Consider the following 17,999-nt stretch of genomic DNA (forward strand, 5'->3'; position numbering starts at 1 on the left):
CTGTCCCTGTGGGAATATAAGATTTACGGCCTCAGAATTCTCCTTTTAGAGCCTCCCACCCTGATATTTGATGACTTTCCCCCATTATATTAGGGTCTGAAGTTCTAAGTGTTTTTAAATTTTGTTAAAGATGAAGTTCTATTTGTTCCTCATGTTCTTTAGTGTTTTGAGTTGATTTCCAAGAGTAAAGAAGACAGACATGTCTTTATTATGCCACTGGACTTCCCAAGTGGTTCAAGTGGTAAAGAACCCGCCAGACAATGCAGGAGACAAGAAAGACAAGGGTTCAATCCCTGGATTAGAAAGATCCCCTGGAGAAGGAAACGGCAACCCATTCCAGTATTCTTGCCTGGAGAATCCCATGGACAGAGGAGCCTGAAGGGCTACAGTCCATGAGGTCGCAAAGAGTTGGACACAACTAAAGCGACTTTAAGGCAATGGCACCCCACTCCAGTGCTCTTGCCTGGAAAATCCCATGGACGGAGGAGCCTCGTAGGCTGCAGTCCATGAGGTCGCTAAGAGTCAGACACGACTGAGCAACTTCACTTTGACTTTTCACTTTCATGCATTGGAGAAGGAAATGGCAACCCACTCCAGTGTTCTTGCCTGGAGAATCCCAGGGACAGGGGAGCCTGGTGGTCTGCCGTCTATGGGGTCGCACAGAGTCGGACACGACTGAAGCAACTTAGCAGTAGTAGCAAAGCAACTTAGAAGCAGCATTATGCCACTAATTATTTTTAATGTTTTTCTGCAACCTAACGTTTTAGAGATTAATTTTCTAGTATATTACAATATAGTATCTGCCTCATTGTGTTGTTGTTGTTCAGTCTGTCCGACTCCTTGAGACTCCATGGACTACAGCATGCCAGGCTTCCCTGTCCTTTACCATGTTCTGGAGCTTGCTCAAACTCATGTGCATTGAGTTGATGATGCCATCCAACCATCTCATCTTCTGTCATCCCCTTCTCCTTCTGCCTTCAGTCTTTCCCAGCATCAGGGTCTTTTCTAATGAGTTAGCTCTTTGCATCAGGTGGCCAAAGTACTGGAGCATCAACTTCAGCATCAGTCCTTCCAATGAATATTTAAGGTTGATTTCTTTTAGGATTGACTGGTTTGATCTCCTTGCAGTCCAAGGGACCCTCAAGAGTCTTCTCCAACACCACAGTTCAAAAGCATCAATTCTGCGATTCCAGGTGTTTGGGTAGAAGAGGATGATGTCAGCAGGGATTACATGTACAACATTAACCTCTTACGGACAGAGAGGTCACTGGTCCACATAGGTATTTGTTAGAAATGACTTTTGGAGTGTTCTTTAGAAGCATGATAAAAACAAAGTGATCATTTCTCACTTCAAAAATTATTTAATATATGCAAACTAATATTCAAATTTTGTTCATCATTGCTGCTAAGTCGCTTCAGTTGTGTCTGACTCTGTGAGACCCCATAGACGACAGTCCACCAGGCTCCCCCGTCCCTGGGATTCTCCAGGCAAGAACACTGGAGTGGGTTGCCATTTCCTTCTCCAATGCATGGAAGTGAAAAGTGAAAGTGAAGTCGCTCAGTCGTGTCCCACTCTTAGTGACCCCATGGACTGCAGCCCACCAGGCTCCTCCATCCATGGGATTTTCCAGGCAAGAGCACTGGAGTGGGGTGTCATTGCCTTCTCTGTTGTTCATCACTAGTAGTTCATAAAAGTGTTAATAAAATTTCAAAATGAAAAAGTTTGCTCTTACCTGGATCTGATTCCGTAGCTGCTCGGCTTCCTGCCTCAGTTGTTCCAGCTCACTCATCCTTGAATTTCCTCAGGGTAGAAACTAACAAATGAAAGCCCTGTACAAAAGAGAAAGACAAAGACTGATTCACTTCTCTGTTTACATATTAATCTACTTTTTATATTCTGACATATAATTGGTTCTTCTGAATCTCAAATGCAATCATTATTACTAGAACTTAAAATGGCTTCGTAAATACAGATCTAGATTATTTACTAAAGATTTTATGGAGGAATGGGATGAGAGGATGGAAGAGACACCCTGAGTAGCAGTATTCAAGACTAAATTATAGACAATTAGCACTAGAACTGAGTCCAGTGAGAAATGCTTTACAACAGTGCCAAAGGTCCCGAGAGACATTCGGACCATGATGCCTAAAAGGCACCTCAACTTACTTCAAAAGCGAACCCCACACCATCCTGAAGTCTTTCTCATCTCTGTAAATGCCAGTTCTGTCCTTTCAATTGTTTAAGCCAAAAACCTGGGAGTCATCCTTAATTTCTCTGTTCAGTTTCTTTTATATCCTACTTCTAATCCACCAGCAAATCATGTCAGGCACTCTTTCAAAAATCATCCAGGATATGACCAACTCTGATTACCTCTACTCTGACTACCTTGGTCTGCTGCTGCTGCTAAGTTGCTTCAGTCGTGTCCGACTCTGTGCGACCCCACAGACGGCAGCCCACCAGGCTCCCCCGTCCCTGGGATTCTCCAGGCAAGAACACTGGAGTGGGTTGCCATTTCCTTCTCCAATGCATGAAAGTGAAAAGTGAAAGTGAAGTCGCTCAGTCATGTCCAACTCTTAGCGACCCCATGGACTGCAGCCTACCAGGCTCCTCCGTCCATGGGATTTTCCAGGCAAGGGTACTGGAGTGGGGTGCATCGCCTTCTCCGACCTTGGTCTAAGTCACCACTATCATTCACCGGGTCTCCTTCCTATCGCCCTTGCCCACTCTCCAGTCTATTCTAAACAGAGCAAAACACTGATCCTTTGAAAATACAAGTCACTCTTCTGCTTGAAATTATACAAACGCTTTTCACTCCACTCAGTGTAAAGTCTGTTTATCTTGACCTACAAAGCTTTATGCTTCCCTGGTGGCTCAGTAGTAGAGAATCTGCCTGCAATGCAGGGGATGCAAGTTCAATCCCTGGGTCAGAAAGATTCCCTGGAGAAGGAAATGGCAACCTGCTCCAGTTTCCTTGCTTGGGAAATCCAATGGACAGAGCAGCCTGGTGGGAGACAGTCCATGGGGTCACAAAGAGTTGGACACAACTTAGCGACTAAACAACAACATCAATGCCGAGTCTTTACACAATCTGTTATCCATCCCTCTAACATGATATCTCTGCTCCCTCTTCCCCATCTCTCTCTGGTCCAGACACTCAGAAGTCTTCTTAACATTAGAAAGCTTTCTTAGTGAACACACTAAGCAGGCTCCAGCTTCAGTCTCAGCACTTGCTCTTACCTCTGCCTGGAAGCCTCTTGCCCCTGATATTTTCATTCATTGCACCCTTACCTCGATTCAAATGTTCCTTCTCAGAACAACCTTCACTGATAGCACGTATGCACCCAACTGGACCCCTTTACCCTTTGTGTAAATCTAAGATGTACAACGTGCTGATTTGATATTTATATATTTGCAATATGATCACCACCAAAGCATTAATACCCCTCTTGCATCACATAATTACCATTTCTATTTTATGGAGAGAATATTTAAGATCTAGTCTCTTAGCAGCTTTAAAGTACATAACACAGCATGGTTGACTGCAATCACTATGCTGTGCATTAGATCTCCAGAACTTTCTCATCTTCGAGTTGCAAGTTGCACTTTCCTTCTCACTCAGGCTAGATTCCAGGTCCAGCACTTCACGGACAACTCTGCCAGCGCCCTAGTTTCCCCTGCCCTTCTATTTGGTCACATTCAACAGACAAAAATCACAGCTTCGACAAACCCAACGCCCTCCTTTCTTTTCAGTCAGCGCTCACACTACCAAACACTGACTGAAAAGTCAAACGGGGGAGGGCACATTAGTTCTACTACAAGTTCATATAAGCTATTTAGCCGGCTACTCTATGCAGCTTTTTACCCATCGAGTCTGCTCAGTATCAACGATTCTCATAATAGAAGGGAAGAAGGAGCTTCTTTAAGCTTCTTTAAGAAGCTTAACAGAAGAAGGAGTTTCCTGCCTTAACAGAAGAGCTTCCATAATAAAAGGTCCTCCTCATGATAGAGGAGCTGAGTTTTTTGTCATTTGGGTCAATTCTTCCCCCTGAGATTTAAATCCTATCTATCCCTATCTTTTTAGTAACCTTACACTTCTGATTATCCCTTTTCACCTAGTTCATGAACCTCTCACTTTTCTCAATTGTTTTTGTCTTTTTATTTAAAAATTTCAAACACAGAAAGAGGTAGAGAAATTTGTATAATGGACATCCATAATGTCTACCATGAAGGTTTAGGGAAGTTGCTCAGTCGTGTCCGACTCTTCGCGACCCCATGGACTGCAGCCTACCAGGCTCCTCCGTCCATGGGATTTTCCACGCAAGAGTACTGGAGTGGGGAAGGTTTACAAATTGTTACTATTGTTACTGTATTTGTTCCAACTTTTGTTCCTTTTGCTGAAGTATTTTAAAGTCAATCACAGACATCAATGGATAAAGAAAATATGCTTTCTTTATTTTGGAATGGAATATTACTCGGCCAAAAAAAGAATAAAGTAACACCATGTGCAGCAACACGGATGGACCCAGAGATTATCATACTAAGTGAAATAAGTCAGACAGAGAAAGACAAATACCATAAGATATCACTTATATATGCAATCTAAAATATGACAGAAATGAACTTTTCTATTTATACAAAACAAAACCAGACTTGCAGACAAGGAGAACAGGCTTGTGGCTGCCAAAGAGGAGAGGGGCAGGTAGGATGGATAGAGGGGTGGGTAGGTAGGGAGTTAGGGATTAGCAGACCAAAACTACATATGGATAAACAACAAGGTCCTCCTATATAGCACAGGGAACTATATTCAATACCCTGTGATAAACTATAATGGGAAAGAATATGAAAAACAATATATACATTTGTGTATAACTGAATCACTGTGCTATACAGCAGAAAGTAACACATTATAAATCAAATATAAATAAAACAAATTTTTATACTCCCATAAATGTTTTAAATGTTCAGAAAACTAAGATCATGGCATCTGGTCCCATCACTTCATGGCAAATAGATGGGGAAACAGTAGAAACAATGTCAGACTTTATTTTGACAAAGCCAAAATCACTGCAGATGGTGACTGCAGCCATGAAATTAAAAGACGCTTACTCCTTGGAAGGAAAGTTATGACCAACCTAGATAGCATATTCAAAAGCAGAGACATTATTACTTTGCCAACAAAGGTCCGTCTAGTCAAGGCTATAATTTTTCCAGTAGTCATGTATGGATGTGAGAGTTGGACTGTGAAGAAAGCTGAGTGCTGAAGAATTGATGCTTTTGAACTGTGGTGTTAGAGAAGACTCTTGAAAATCCCCTGGACTGCAAGGAGATCCAACCAGTCCATCCTAAAGGAGATGAGTCCTGGGTGTTCTTTGCAAGGAATGATGCTAAAGCTGAAACTCCAGTACTTTGGCCACCTCATGCAGAGTTGACTCATTGGAAAAGACTCTGATGCTGGGAGGGATTGGGGGCAGGAGGAGAAGGGGACGACAGAGGATGAGATGGCTGGATGGCATCACTGACTCGATGGACATGAGTTTGAGTGAATTCCGGAAGTTGGTGATGGACAGGGAGGCCTGGCGTGCTGCGATTCATGGGGTCACAAAGAGTCAAACACGACTGAGCGACTGAACTGAACTGAAATGTTTTAAAAAACACAGACATCAAGCTACTTTAAAATATTTCAGTACACATCTCCAAAAATATTAAGACATTTTCCTACTAAACCTTAATACCATTAACAAACCTCCCATATTAACAATTATCTAGTAGCTAATACCCAGTCCATTTTCAAATTTCCCCCATTATCACACCAAGGTCTTTTATGTCAGAGTCGTTCAAATCAAGATCCAATTAAAGACTCTATAATACATTTAGTTATATCTCTTAAGTCTCTCCATCTTGAAGAATCCATCTCCTGCTTTCTTTTTTCTCTATCATAATAGAGTTATTGGAGAGACCTATCCTGTAGATCATCTCACATTCTGTTTACTTCTTCAAGGTATCGCTTCTCTATCCTCTGTAACATCTATGAATTCGAAGGAAGTTACATCTACAGGCTGGATGATATTCAAGCTCAATGTATTCAGCAAGAATACTCTTAGGTGAGACTAGACTTCATATTACAAGACATCAGAATGAACTTACTGTTTATGCTGCTATCAGTGAAGCTACAACTGATCAGGGTATTCAGGTGTTGAAAGCCAGTGTGCCTACTGTAAAGTTATACATCCTCATTTTCATTCAACAAACACCCTGCGGGGAGCATTTCACTTTCCACTGCATCCTTTTCATTAGGGGCCACACATTCAAGCCTCTCCCTTTAAGAAAAAAAAGAAAAAACTCCCTGATTCTATATTTCACCATCATTTATAGACCTTTTTCTATATTTAAGGAACTTTCAAACAGACTTGTCTTTATGTGACTCTATGTCCTCACACGGAATTCTGAATTCTCAAGTCTCATGCCCAATGACTTCAGCTAAGTTTAAGCATAACAGAAAACTTCATATTTTATTTAATAGTAAACTTCATATTCTATTTAATAGAAAACTTCAGCTAAGTTTAAGCCTAAGTTTAAGGCATAACAGAAAATAAGGGGGCAATCATAAGGCAATGGACTTTCTGAGAAAATTTCCGAACCGCAAAATCAGAACCCTTGTGATGCTTGTGCCCAGTGAGGGTAGCAAAATATGCCACCCCAAAATATGCCTCTTGGGCAGGAGGATTATTTTGAGAAAAAACAGACACGAGAGCAACTCTGAAAACAATAGTAGAAGTTACCCCCTTTGAAATGGAAAGCAACATCTACAAAGGGAATCTCCAATTTTAAGGGTACTTCTTGGTATCATTAAGTGAGGGATGACTCCAAATGACAAGTCTTATCATTGGAGAAGGCAAGGTCTTAAATCTGCACATCAAACCTTACCCTTGCTTTTCCTAGGAACCTCTCAAGACTGGTTTCCACTCCCAACCTCCCAAACTTCCTTCTGTCTTTAGCTGAAGATGGTATTTAAGCTGGTGGCTTGGGTACCTCAGGGAGTTACTCGTTTTTTCCTGGGTATCTCACACTATACTTCTATGTTTTCCTCCTGTTCATCTTTTATTACAGGACATCTCAGCCAAGAACTCAGAAGGGTAGAGTGAAAATTACTTTTCTTCTGCTAAACGACAACCACAAACTTTTCACATCTGAAAAATATCACAGCAGCCTTCCCTGCCTTTCAGGCCTGTTGCTAAAAACAAGAACTAACTTTTTGCTCTTTAATGAAAACTTATTAGTGTTACTTGAAAACCGGGTTCACCTCCTGGTGGGTGTTGCACCAAAAGACACACCCAACCTAAAAACTGGAAGGAAGGATTTACTACTTACAGCAGGTAAGGAGAGCACAGGGGATCTTTCCTGAAACAGTTAACTTCCCAGCAGCAAAACTAAGGCAGTTTTAAGCTAAGGGTTCATGCAGATTCATGAAGGGGCCTGGCTGGTCTACAGAGACTAAACTTCAGTTGACTAAAGTCACAAGGGTCAGAAAAGGTCAACATCATCATCCCTTAGATTCTAGTTGATCTCGAGCCCTTCGGGCTAATCTTCATCAATGAAACAAAACTGGGAGTCCTTACAACTGATATATTATCTTTGCTATTGCTACTTCTCTTGCCTGACATTCTTTTGTTCTTTCGGTTTAGTCACTAAGTGACTCTTGTGACCCCATGGACTACACAGCCCTCCAGGCTTCTCTGTCCACAGAACCCTCCAGGCAAAAATACCGGAGTGGGTTGCCATTTTCCTTCTCCATTTGTTCCCTTATCAGTTTAGTATCAGTTCAGTCGCTCAGTCCTGTCTCTTTTGTGTCTGACTCTTTGCGACCCCATGAATACCAGCACGCTAGGCCTCCCTGTCCATCACCAACTCCTGGAGTTCACTCAATCTCACGTCCATCGAGTCCGTGATGCCATCCAGCCATCTCATCCTCTGTCGTCCCCTTCTCCTCCTGCCCCTAATCCCTCCCAGCAGCAGTCTTTTCCAATGAGTCAACTCCGCATGAGGTGGCCAAAGTATTGGAGTTTCAGCTTTAGGATCATTCCTTCCAAAGAAAACCCAGGGCTGATCTCCTTTAGAATGGACTGGTTGGATCTCCTTGCAGTCCAAGGGACTCTAAAGAGTCTTCTCCAACACCACAGTTCAAAAGCATCAATTTTTCAGTGCTCAGCTTTCTTCACAGTCCAACTCTCACATCTATACATGACCACTTTGTTCCCTTAGATCATCAATTACTGAGACCTGTTCAAGCGCAAGCACCGCTGCCAGGTTTACAGCGCAAAATGGCTTAGATCAAAGTGGATTCTCTTCTGTTAAGAAAGTCATTCCTGATTCTGTTTCTCGGAGAGCCCCTACCTGATCCATTTATATTAGTTCTGTCAATAAAGAGGGAGAATATTTTGATTAAACAGACTTTCTGTTGATGTTTTCTTCTCATCTGACAACTGTCATATTCCTGAGAATACACCTCCCCCCACCAAAAAACTACATCCAGAATAGACTAGTGGATTGTAAACTACTTCCAGGTAAGTCCAGGGCCTGATAAGAGTAAAAAGAGGCAAAAGGATACCCTCAGATGAAACCTAATATGGTAAATCCTAATAATATGTTTTGAAGGAGGAAGATCTCAAGAAGTGGCCAGTCGGGTTACTGGAAATGGCTCTGTGGATATATGGCTACAAAAATTGTGAATTCTTGAGAACAATATTGTTGCATGAGGTATAGTTTATTAAGTAGCTCCCTCAAACTATACCCCTAATAGCATGCTCAAAATCAGAGAAGCAAAGTCTCAACGGGCATTTATTTTGGTTGGTAGAAAACAGGGTGATCAGACTACTTGCCCTCCTGCAGTCCTGTGCACCCACAATTATTGATAAAGGACAGAAATAAGGGAAGTGGCAAACCATTTTATAAAGCATTGTGAATCCCATGTGGGGAAAAGAAAAATATGGAAAATAATGACAGGAGATGGAAAACCAGTCAGATAGTCAGCCACTAATGGAAAAGTCTTCACTGGGTGTAGCCAGGCAGACTAAGAGCAGAGAATTCCAGAAAAACATCTACTTCTGCTTCGTTGACTATGCTAAAGACTTTGACTGTGTGGATCACAACAAACTGTGGAAAATTCGTCAAGAGATGGGAGTACCAGACCGCCTTACCTGCCTCCTGAGAAACCTGCATGCAGGTCAAGAAGCAACAATTAGAACCAGACATGGAACAACAGACTGGTTCCAAATTGGGAAAGGAGTACGTCAAGGCTGTATACTGTCACTCTGCTTATTTAACTTATATGCAGAGTACATCATGCAAAATTCTGGGCTGGGTGAAACACAAGCTGGAATCAAGATTGCTGGGAGAAATGTCAATAATTTCAGATATGCAGATGACACTACCCTTATGGCAAAAAGTGAAGAGGAACTAAAGAGCCTCACGATGAAGGTGAAAGAGGAGAGTGAAACAGTTAGCTTAAAGCTCAACATTCAAAAAACAAAGATCATGGCATCCAGTCCCATCACTTCATGGCAAATAAATGGGGAAACAATGGAAACAGAGAAAGACCTTATTTTCTTGGGCTCCAAAATCACTGCAGATGGTGACTACAGCCACGAAATTTAAAGATGCTTGCTCCTTGGAAGAAAAGCTATGACCAACCTAGACAGCGTATTAAAAAAGCAGAGACATTACTTTGCTGACAAAGGTCCATCTAGTCCAAGCTAGTGGAAAGTTTTTCCACTAGTCATATATGGATGTGAAAGTTGGACCATTGAAGTGGCTGAGCGCCGAAGAATTGATGCTTTTGAAATATGGTGCTGGAGAAGAATCTTAAGAGTCTGCTCGACTGCAAGGAGATCCAACCAGTCCATCCTAAAGGAAATCAGTCCTGAATATTCATTGGAAGGACTGATGCTGAAGCTGAAGCTCCAATACTTTGGCCACCTGATGCAAAAAGCCAACTCATTAAAAAAGACCCTGATGCTGGTAAAGACTGAAGGCAGGAAGGAGACAACAGAGGATGAGACGGTTGGATGGCATCACCAACTCAATGGACATGAGTTTAAGCAAACTCCAGGAGATGGTGAAGGACAGGGAAGCCTGGCGTGCTGCAGTTCAAAGAGTTGAACAGACTGAGTGACTGAACAACAACAACAACAAATAGATAAGGAAAAGTCTTATCTAAATTATTTAAAATAATTTAAATCTAAAGTATTTAAAATAATCAAGATCCCAAACTGAGAAGGGAGTAAACCAAAAACATTCTCTCATAAGACTTTTCCTGAGTTACTGACCAAAAAAAGAAGTGATTATAGACTGAAATTAAAGTATACCATCTCCACTGATTATATGTATTACAGAAAATTGAGTAGAGCTTCTCCTAAAGACTCAGACCTGGCAAGTAGCACCAAAACTGAAGACAAAGAGGAATCAAACACATTACTTAAAAAAAAAAAAAAAAACAGCTCCCAACATATGGAAGTAGAATCATCCTCCAGGCTTATTAAATAGTCTAAGAGTCTGATGCACACACACACACACACACACACAGAGCTGACAATGCTTTTAACAATTATCTTTATAAACAAAAGCACAGAGGAGAGGAGGAAAGGTCAGCTACAAGAGCTAGCCTCTTCAGTTGTGTAAGTACAGTGTATGCATGATGAGAAGAACTTAGCCTCTACACCTAAAAGAAAGAAAGAAAAAACAAAAACAAAAAACAAAGACATAGATTGAGTGAGAAAGGACAGTTGCAAGCTAAAATTTAACTAAAGGATTAACATTGTAAAGAATTAACAAGTAGAAATTTAAGTAGAGTCGGGAGACAGCAAGAGGGAGCTCTCCCACCCTGTGACATCACAGAACCCCCAAGGAAAGATGCATTCTTCTTTCCCAGCAAGGTCACAGCCAATGGAAAGCCATGGACTCTGTTTACTACAGCCTACTCAACTTCCTTTTCAACTCTATAAAAGAGTTCTCCTTTCCTTGCCTGGTGAGACTGGCAAATGATTTGCCAAGGTTACACACCCTGAACTGCAATTCTCTACAGTAAATCCAAAAAACTCAACTCTTAGGGAAATATCTGGCAGTCAGTCTGTTTTACATCCTCAGCACCTAGAATTTAAAAGCAATTCCTCCAAGCTAGTAATAAAAAAGACTGATGACCCAAAAGAAAAATGTGCAAAGATACAAATAGCAGATCACAGCAGGAAAACCAGTAGAAGCCAATATACAAACAAGATACTCAACCTCAAGTTAACAGGGAAATGAAAATAAACAACTTTGTACCTTTCAGATTTACAGAATCTTCTTACCCCTCATCCAGGAGGTGGCAAAGCTGTGGAAAATGATAATATATTCTGATGGAACAGCTCTTTGGAAAGCAATCTGGCAATATCTAACATGGGTGATGATACACCTTTCAATCTGATAATTTGGGCTTCCCTGGTGGCTCAGACGGTAAAGTGTCTGCCTGCAATGCTGGAGATCTGGGTTTGATTCCTGGGTCGGGAAGATCCCCTGGAGAAGGAAATGGCAATCCACTCCAGCACTCTTGCCTGGAAAATCCCACGGACGGAGGAGCCTGATAGGCTACAGTCCATGGGGTTACAAAGAGTCGGACCCGACTGAGCGACTTCACTTTCACTTTCAGGAGAAACTTAAGTACATATACTCATGTGCTCAAGAGCTGGATTTATACAGCATTACCTGTAATAGCAATAAAATACCTGCCAATAGGGAAATGGGTAAGTACACTGTTTTTATAATGAATTATTACATTGCAGTAAAAATGAATGAGCTATAGGTATACACAACATAGACAAATCTGAAAAATACTGCCAAGAGGAAAAAAGCAAGTTCCAGAAGACACCTACCAGCATAATACTTTTTACAAAATGCAAAAGCAACTAAAACTAAATAATACATTGTTTAGGAGTGTATACATATCCAGTAAAACTTTTCTGAAGCAAGAGAATGATAAAACAGGAGGAAGGAACACACAAATAGTTGCAAGCAATTGTTATTTTACAAATTCCTGAGTTGGGTATTTTCTTTACAGGTGTTTCTATATTATCAACAAACAAGCAAATATAAACACATAAAAGTGAATCATACATGGATCCATGAATGTATTTACAATTAATACAACTCTTGGACAAGTTCAATCAAACAAGGAAGCCATTAGACTGAGGTGATTCTAATATCTTAGCAGCCTATCTGAAGAAAAAGAAAGTGAAGTCGCTCAGTTGTGTCTGACTCTTTGAGACCCCGTGGAGTGTAGCCTACCAGGCTCCTCTCTTCATGGAATTTCCCAGGCAAGAGTACTGGAGTGGGTTGCCATTTCCTTCTCCAGGGGATCTTCCTGACCCAGGGATTGAACCCAGGTCTCCCACACTGCAGGCAGACACTTTACCTTCTCAGCCACCTGGGAAGCAGCCTGTGTAAGCAAACCAAAACCTAAGTCTATAAATGCCCCAAGGTTAAGATATCAAAACCTAAGGACAACCAATTACAGCTAACCAGTTTACCAAATAAGGCAACCATGTAAGCTCAGTTCAGTTCAGTCGCTGAGTCATGTCCGACTCTTTGTGACCCCATGGATTGCAGCACGCCAGGTCTCCCTGTCCACCACCAACTCTCGGAGCTTACTCAAACTCATGTCCATTGAGTCAGTGATGTCATCCAACCATCTCATTCTCTGTCATCCTCTTCTCCTCCTGCCTTCAATCTTTCCCAGCATCAGAGTCTTTTCCAATGAGTCAGCTCTTCACATCAGGTGGCCAAAGTATTGGAGTTTCAGCTTCAGCATCAGTCCTTCCAATGAATATTCAGGACTGATTTCCTTTAGGATGGACTGGCTAGATCTCCTTGCTCTCCAAGGGACTGAGTCTTCTCCAACACCACAGTTCAAAACCATCAATTCTTTGGCACTCAGCTTTCTTTATAGTCCAACTCTCACATCCACAGATGACTACTGGAAAAACCATAGCCTTGTAAGCTACAGCCAATCAAATAATACCCTTGCTCCCCTTCCTCCTCTTCTCTATACAAGTCTTAACCCTGCCTCCATAGGTGGGTGGTGGGGCACTCCTAACCACTTCTGGTTTGGCAGTACCCAATCCAAATTGATTTTTGCTCAAAAGGAAAACAATCTTAAATGTTTCAGTATGACTCAGTTATACTTTTTAACACACCTTAAGTCCACTGGGAAATAATAAAAGTAATGGAATGAAATAAAAATAAAGACAAAAAGAAGCTGAGATTAGGTTAAACGATTTGCCTAAGATTAGAAGCAAAGTCAGGACATGAATCCAAGCCTGTGTGACTCTGGAAGCCAGTCTTAACAACTCTCCTTTGACTCCATGCAAGGGCATTTCACTAGGTCTCTCCGCTGAATCTAACGACACTCCCTTCTTATTCAAGCTTTGCTGCAATAGCTTTCCAGACTCTTCATTTCCTAAATCTTCCTAGTACTTCACTGACTATTCCTTCTCTGCATCACTGCAGACTCTTCTCTCCTGCCCCCAACCCCCAATTCATTTCTTAAATATTTATGTTTTTCCAGATCTATCTTTGATCAACTGTTAAGAAATTTCCCTCTTGGGAGGAAGGGGAGTTACAGAAATGTATGAGATATACAGGAGCCATCTCTACCTTCCTTTACCAAAACACATAAAAATCATCAGAAGGTTATGGTCAAGGAATTTCACCAATGCTGATTTTTAGTCAAGATCCAATTGGAGTTGTTTATCACAGTCTCTGAAATGGTACTGAAGTTACTAAAGCAATTTGAAACTAGTAATTTAACAGAAATTAGTTTGATATAAGCATAGTGCTCTTTCAATTACTATAACTTCTTGACTAAGCTCTTTTTCAACATGAATATTTGCTTCATTTAACACATTTCAAATAACTTGATCACATAGTGAAAGCACTGTTAGTTGAGCAGAAGGCAGCCTATCAGTTATCTTTTTAAAAGTTCAGCTGTACCAGTAACAAATATCAAAAAATACCAATGGGTTATTGTACCCAAGCTAATTTATTAAATTAAATGGAAAAAAAACATAGTTGCATAATTCAAACATTCTCCTCTCTCCATTTCTTAAAATGTCCACAGAATTTTTACTAAAGAAAGGCATTATGTAGACTGTACAATTATTCTGCTGTGTTAGCAAACAACTATTTTAACCCATATGAGACAGACATATAAGTATTTCTTAGCTACTAATAATTTTCATATGGATCTTGAAAGCTCATGTAAGGCATGAAAGAATATTTTAAATTGTACTTTAAAAATTTAAGTATAAACTTTTACTTACTAGATTTTATCAGAAGAGTTGAAGTTTGCTATTTTTATAATTAAATTCTGTAATGTTCTGCTTTTCTTTGTAATCCTGATTCATAACTGCTATACTTTATTTAAAAAAAAAAAACCCATAAGCTCATAATGAATTAGTTAAGGTACTTGTTTTTATAATCATTCATATAATCATATAAAAATCAGAAGTTTTTATAATCATTCTTACCAAGGAATTTAAAAACATATTTGCTTACCCACCCCAAGTAGTCTTCCAATTACAAATACTCCATGTGGCTTTCCTCATGAGTCAAAAACCTAGAGTTGTATGAGACAAGTGGATCACAGAAGAAAACAGAAGAGATGCTTGACACAATACAAGCACTGAGTTTTTATTTTGCTACCAAGTTTCTCATTACACTGAACATTTTTAAGCGCCCACAAAGTAACACAATTCAGCCTCTTATAAACTGAAGGCAGTCTGTTTCGTCTGTCCTCCAGGACAAAATAAAATGCTGCTCTCAAGTCTGTTTTCCTTCACCTAACTGCTATTTCTGGCATAGTTCATCATCTCACCAGACATTTACTGAATGCCTATTATATGCCAAGAACCCATACTACACATGAAGTAGATACAGGCCTAACTCTCCAGGAGTCAACAGTCTAAGAGGGAAAACAGCTGTTTAAGTGTACATTCACCTAGGTCCATAATCCATTATCCTGAGCCCTAAAGGCCAATTCAGAATCTGGGATTTTATAGATTTTTTTATTTTTTCTAATTTATTATTATTTATTTTATTTTTAATTTAAATTTATTTATTTTAATTGGAGGCTAATTACTTTACAATATTGTATTGGTTTTGCCATATATCAACATGAATCCGCCACGGGTGTACACGTGTTCCCCATCCTGAACCCCTCTCCCACCTCCCTCCCCATACCATCCCTCTGGGTCATCCCAGTGCACCAGCCCCAAGGATCCTGTATTGAACCTGGACTGGCGATTCATTTCTTATATGATATTATACATGTTTCAATGCCATTCTCCCAAATCATCCCACTCTTTCCCTCTCCCACAGAGTCCAAAAGACTGTTCTGTACATCTGTGTCTCTTTTGCTGTCTCACATACAGGGTTATTGTTACCATCTTTCTAAATTCCATACATATGTGTTAGTATACTGTATTGGTGTTTTTCTTTCTGGCTTACTTCACTCTGTATAATAGGCTCCAGTTTCACCCACCTCATTAGAACTGATTCAAATGTATTCTTTTTAATGGCTGAGTAATACTCCATTGTGTATATGTACCACAGCTTTCTTATCCATTCATCTGCTGATGGACATCTAGGTTGCTTCCATGTCCTGGCTATTATAAACAGTGCTTCGATGAACATTGGGGTACACGTGTCTCTTTCAATTCGGTTTCTTTGGTGTGTATGTCCAGCAGTGGGATTGCTGGGTCATATGGCAGTTCTATTTCTAGTTTTTTAAGGAATCTTCACTGTTCTCCATAGTGGCTGTACTAGTTTGCATTCCCACCAACAGTGTAAGAGAGTTCCCTTTTCTCCCTCTCCAGCATTTATTGCTTGTAGACTTTTGGATCGCAGCCAAGTTTATAGATTTTAAAAAGACTTTTTTTTTAAGGTTTTCAGATTTTAAAAGGTATATTCAACACATATTTCCTAACACCCCAACTGGACTTTGTGGCAGCACCCACATAATCCAGAAGGAGTATTTCTGCAGCAAAATATAAGTATCTTCACAATCAAGTGGAGAAAAGATGGACTAGCAACAGTTTCATGTTAGTTCAAGTCAGTCTGTGCCATCAACGGAGTTCAAATCACATAAGGTTTTGCCACTAATGATACATGAAAAAAACAAAACCCTGCAGTTTCAAAGCATTTTGGATCTCCAAATTGTGAGTAAGAGACTCTTTTAAAAGCAAATAACAGTTTATCTAAAAGATGTGTGAGGCATTCCCAAGAAAGGAACACTTTTCCAGTAAGTACAATGTATTATGCAGTGATTAATCACAGTCTCATTATCAGTTCAATTCAATTCAGTTAAGTTCAGTTGCTCTTTGTGACCCCATGGACTGCAGCATGCCAGGCCTCCCCGGCCATCACCAACTCCTGGAGTTTACTCAAACTCACATCCATTGAGTCAGTGATGCCATCCAATCATCTCATCCTCTGTCATCCCCTTCTCCTTCCACCCTCAATCTTTCTGAGCATCAGAGTCTTTTCCAATGAGTCAGTTCTTCACATGAGATGGCCAAAGTATTAGAGTTTCAGCTTCAGCATCAGTCCTTCCAATGAATATTCAGGACTGATTTCCTTTAGGATGGACTGGTTGGATCATCTCCTTGCTGTCCAAGGGACTCTCAAGAGTCTTCTCCAACACCACAGTTCAAAAGTATCAATTCTCTAGCACTCAGCTTTCTTTATACTCCAACTCTCACATCCATACGTGACTACTGGAAAAACCATAACTTTGACTAGAATGACCTTTGTTGGCAAAGTAATGTCTCTAATTTTTAATGTGCTGTCTAGGTTGGTCATAACTTTTCTTCCAAGGAGCAAGGGTCTTTTAATCTCATGGCTGCAGTCACTATCTGCAGTGATTTTCAGTTCAGTTCAGTCGCTCAGGCGTGTCCAACTCTTTGCGACCCCATGAACCGCAGCACGCCAGGCTTCCCTGTCCATCAACAACTCCCAGAGTTCACCCAAATTCATGTCCATTGAGTCGGTGATGCCATCCAGCCATCTCATCCTCTGTCGTCCCCTTCTCCTCCTGCTCCCAATCCCTCCCAGCATCAGTCTTTTTCAATGAGTCAACTCTTCGCCTGAGGTGGCCAAAGTATTGGAGCTTCAGCTTCATCATCAGTCTTTCCAAAGAACACCCAGGACTGATCTCCTTTAGAATGACTGGTTGGATCTCCTTGCAGTCCAAGGGACTCTCAAGAGTCTTCTCCAACACCACAGTTCAGAAGCATCAATTCTTCGGTGTTCAGCTTTCTTCACAGTCCAAATTTCACACCCATGTATGACCACTGGAAAAACCACAGCCTTGACTAGACGGACCTTTGTTGGCAAAGTAATGTCTCTGCTTTTGAATATGCTATCTAGGTTGGTCATAACTTTCCTTCCAAGGAGTAAGCATCTTTTAATTTCATGGCTGCAATCACCATCTGCAGTGATTTTGGAACCCAAAAATATAATAAAGTCTGACACTGTTTCCATTGTTTCCCCATCTATCTGCCATGATAGGACCTGATGCCATGATATTAGTTTTCTGAATGTTGAGCTTTAAGCCAACTTTTTCACTCTGCTCTTTCACTTTCATCAAGAGGCTCTTTAGTTCTTCTTCACTTTCTGCCATAAGGGTGGTGTCATCTGCATATCTGAGGTTATTGATATTTCTCCTGGCAATCTTGATTTCAGTTTGTGCTTCATCCAGCCCAGCATTTCTCATGATGTACTCTGCATATAAGTTAAATAAGCAGGGTGACAATATGCACCCTTGACGTACTCCCTTCCCTATTTGGAACCAGTCTGTTGTTCCATGTCCAGTTCTAATTGTTGCTTCCTGACCTGCATACAGATTTCTCATGAGGCAGGTCAAGCGGTCTGGTATTCCCATCTCTTGAAAAATTTTCCAGTCTGTTGTAAT

General features: G+C 40.7%; 1 protein-coding gene across 1 annotated transcript in view; it reads right to left on the minus strand.

The window, feature by feature from the left end:
- GNB4 (G protein subunit beta 4) overlaps positions 1 to 17,999 on the minus strand; it is a 70,380-nt gene that overhangs the window by 33,676 nt on the left and 18,705 nt on the right. The window contains exon 2 of the mRNA XM_086395217.1: positions 1,734 to 1,830. Coding sequence (XP_086251343.1) covers positions 1,734 to 1,790 — 57 coding nt within the window. The 5' untranslated portion in view covers positions 1,791 to 1,830. The remainder of the gene's footprint in view (positions 1 to 1,733; positions 1,831 to 17,999) is intronic.

The sequence above is a fragment of the Bos grunniens genome, chromosome 1 (genome assembly GCF_055505025.1).
Source record: "Bos grunniens cultivar Pamir isolate PY7600 chromosome 1, Bosgru_T2T1.0, whole genome shotgun sequence".
In the NCBI taxonomy this organism is placed as follows: domain Eukaryota; kingdom Metazoa; phylum Chordata; class Mammalia; order Artiodactyla; family Bovidae; genus Bos; species Bos grunniens.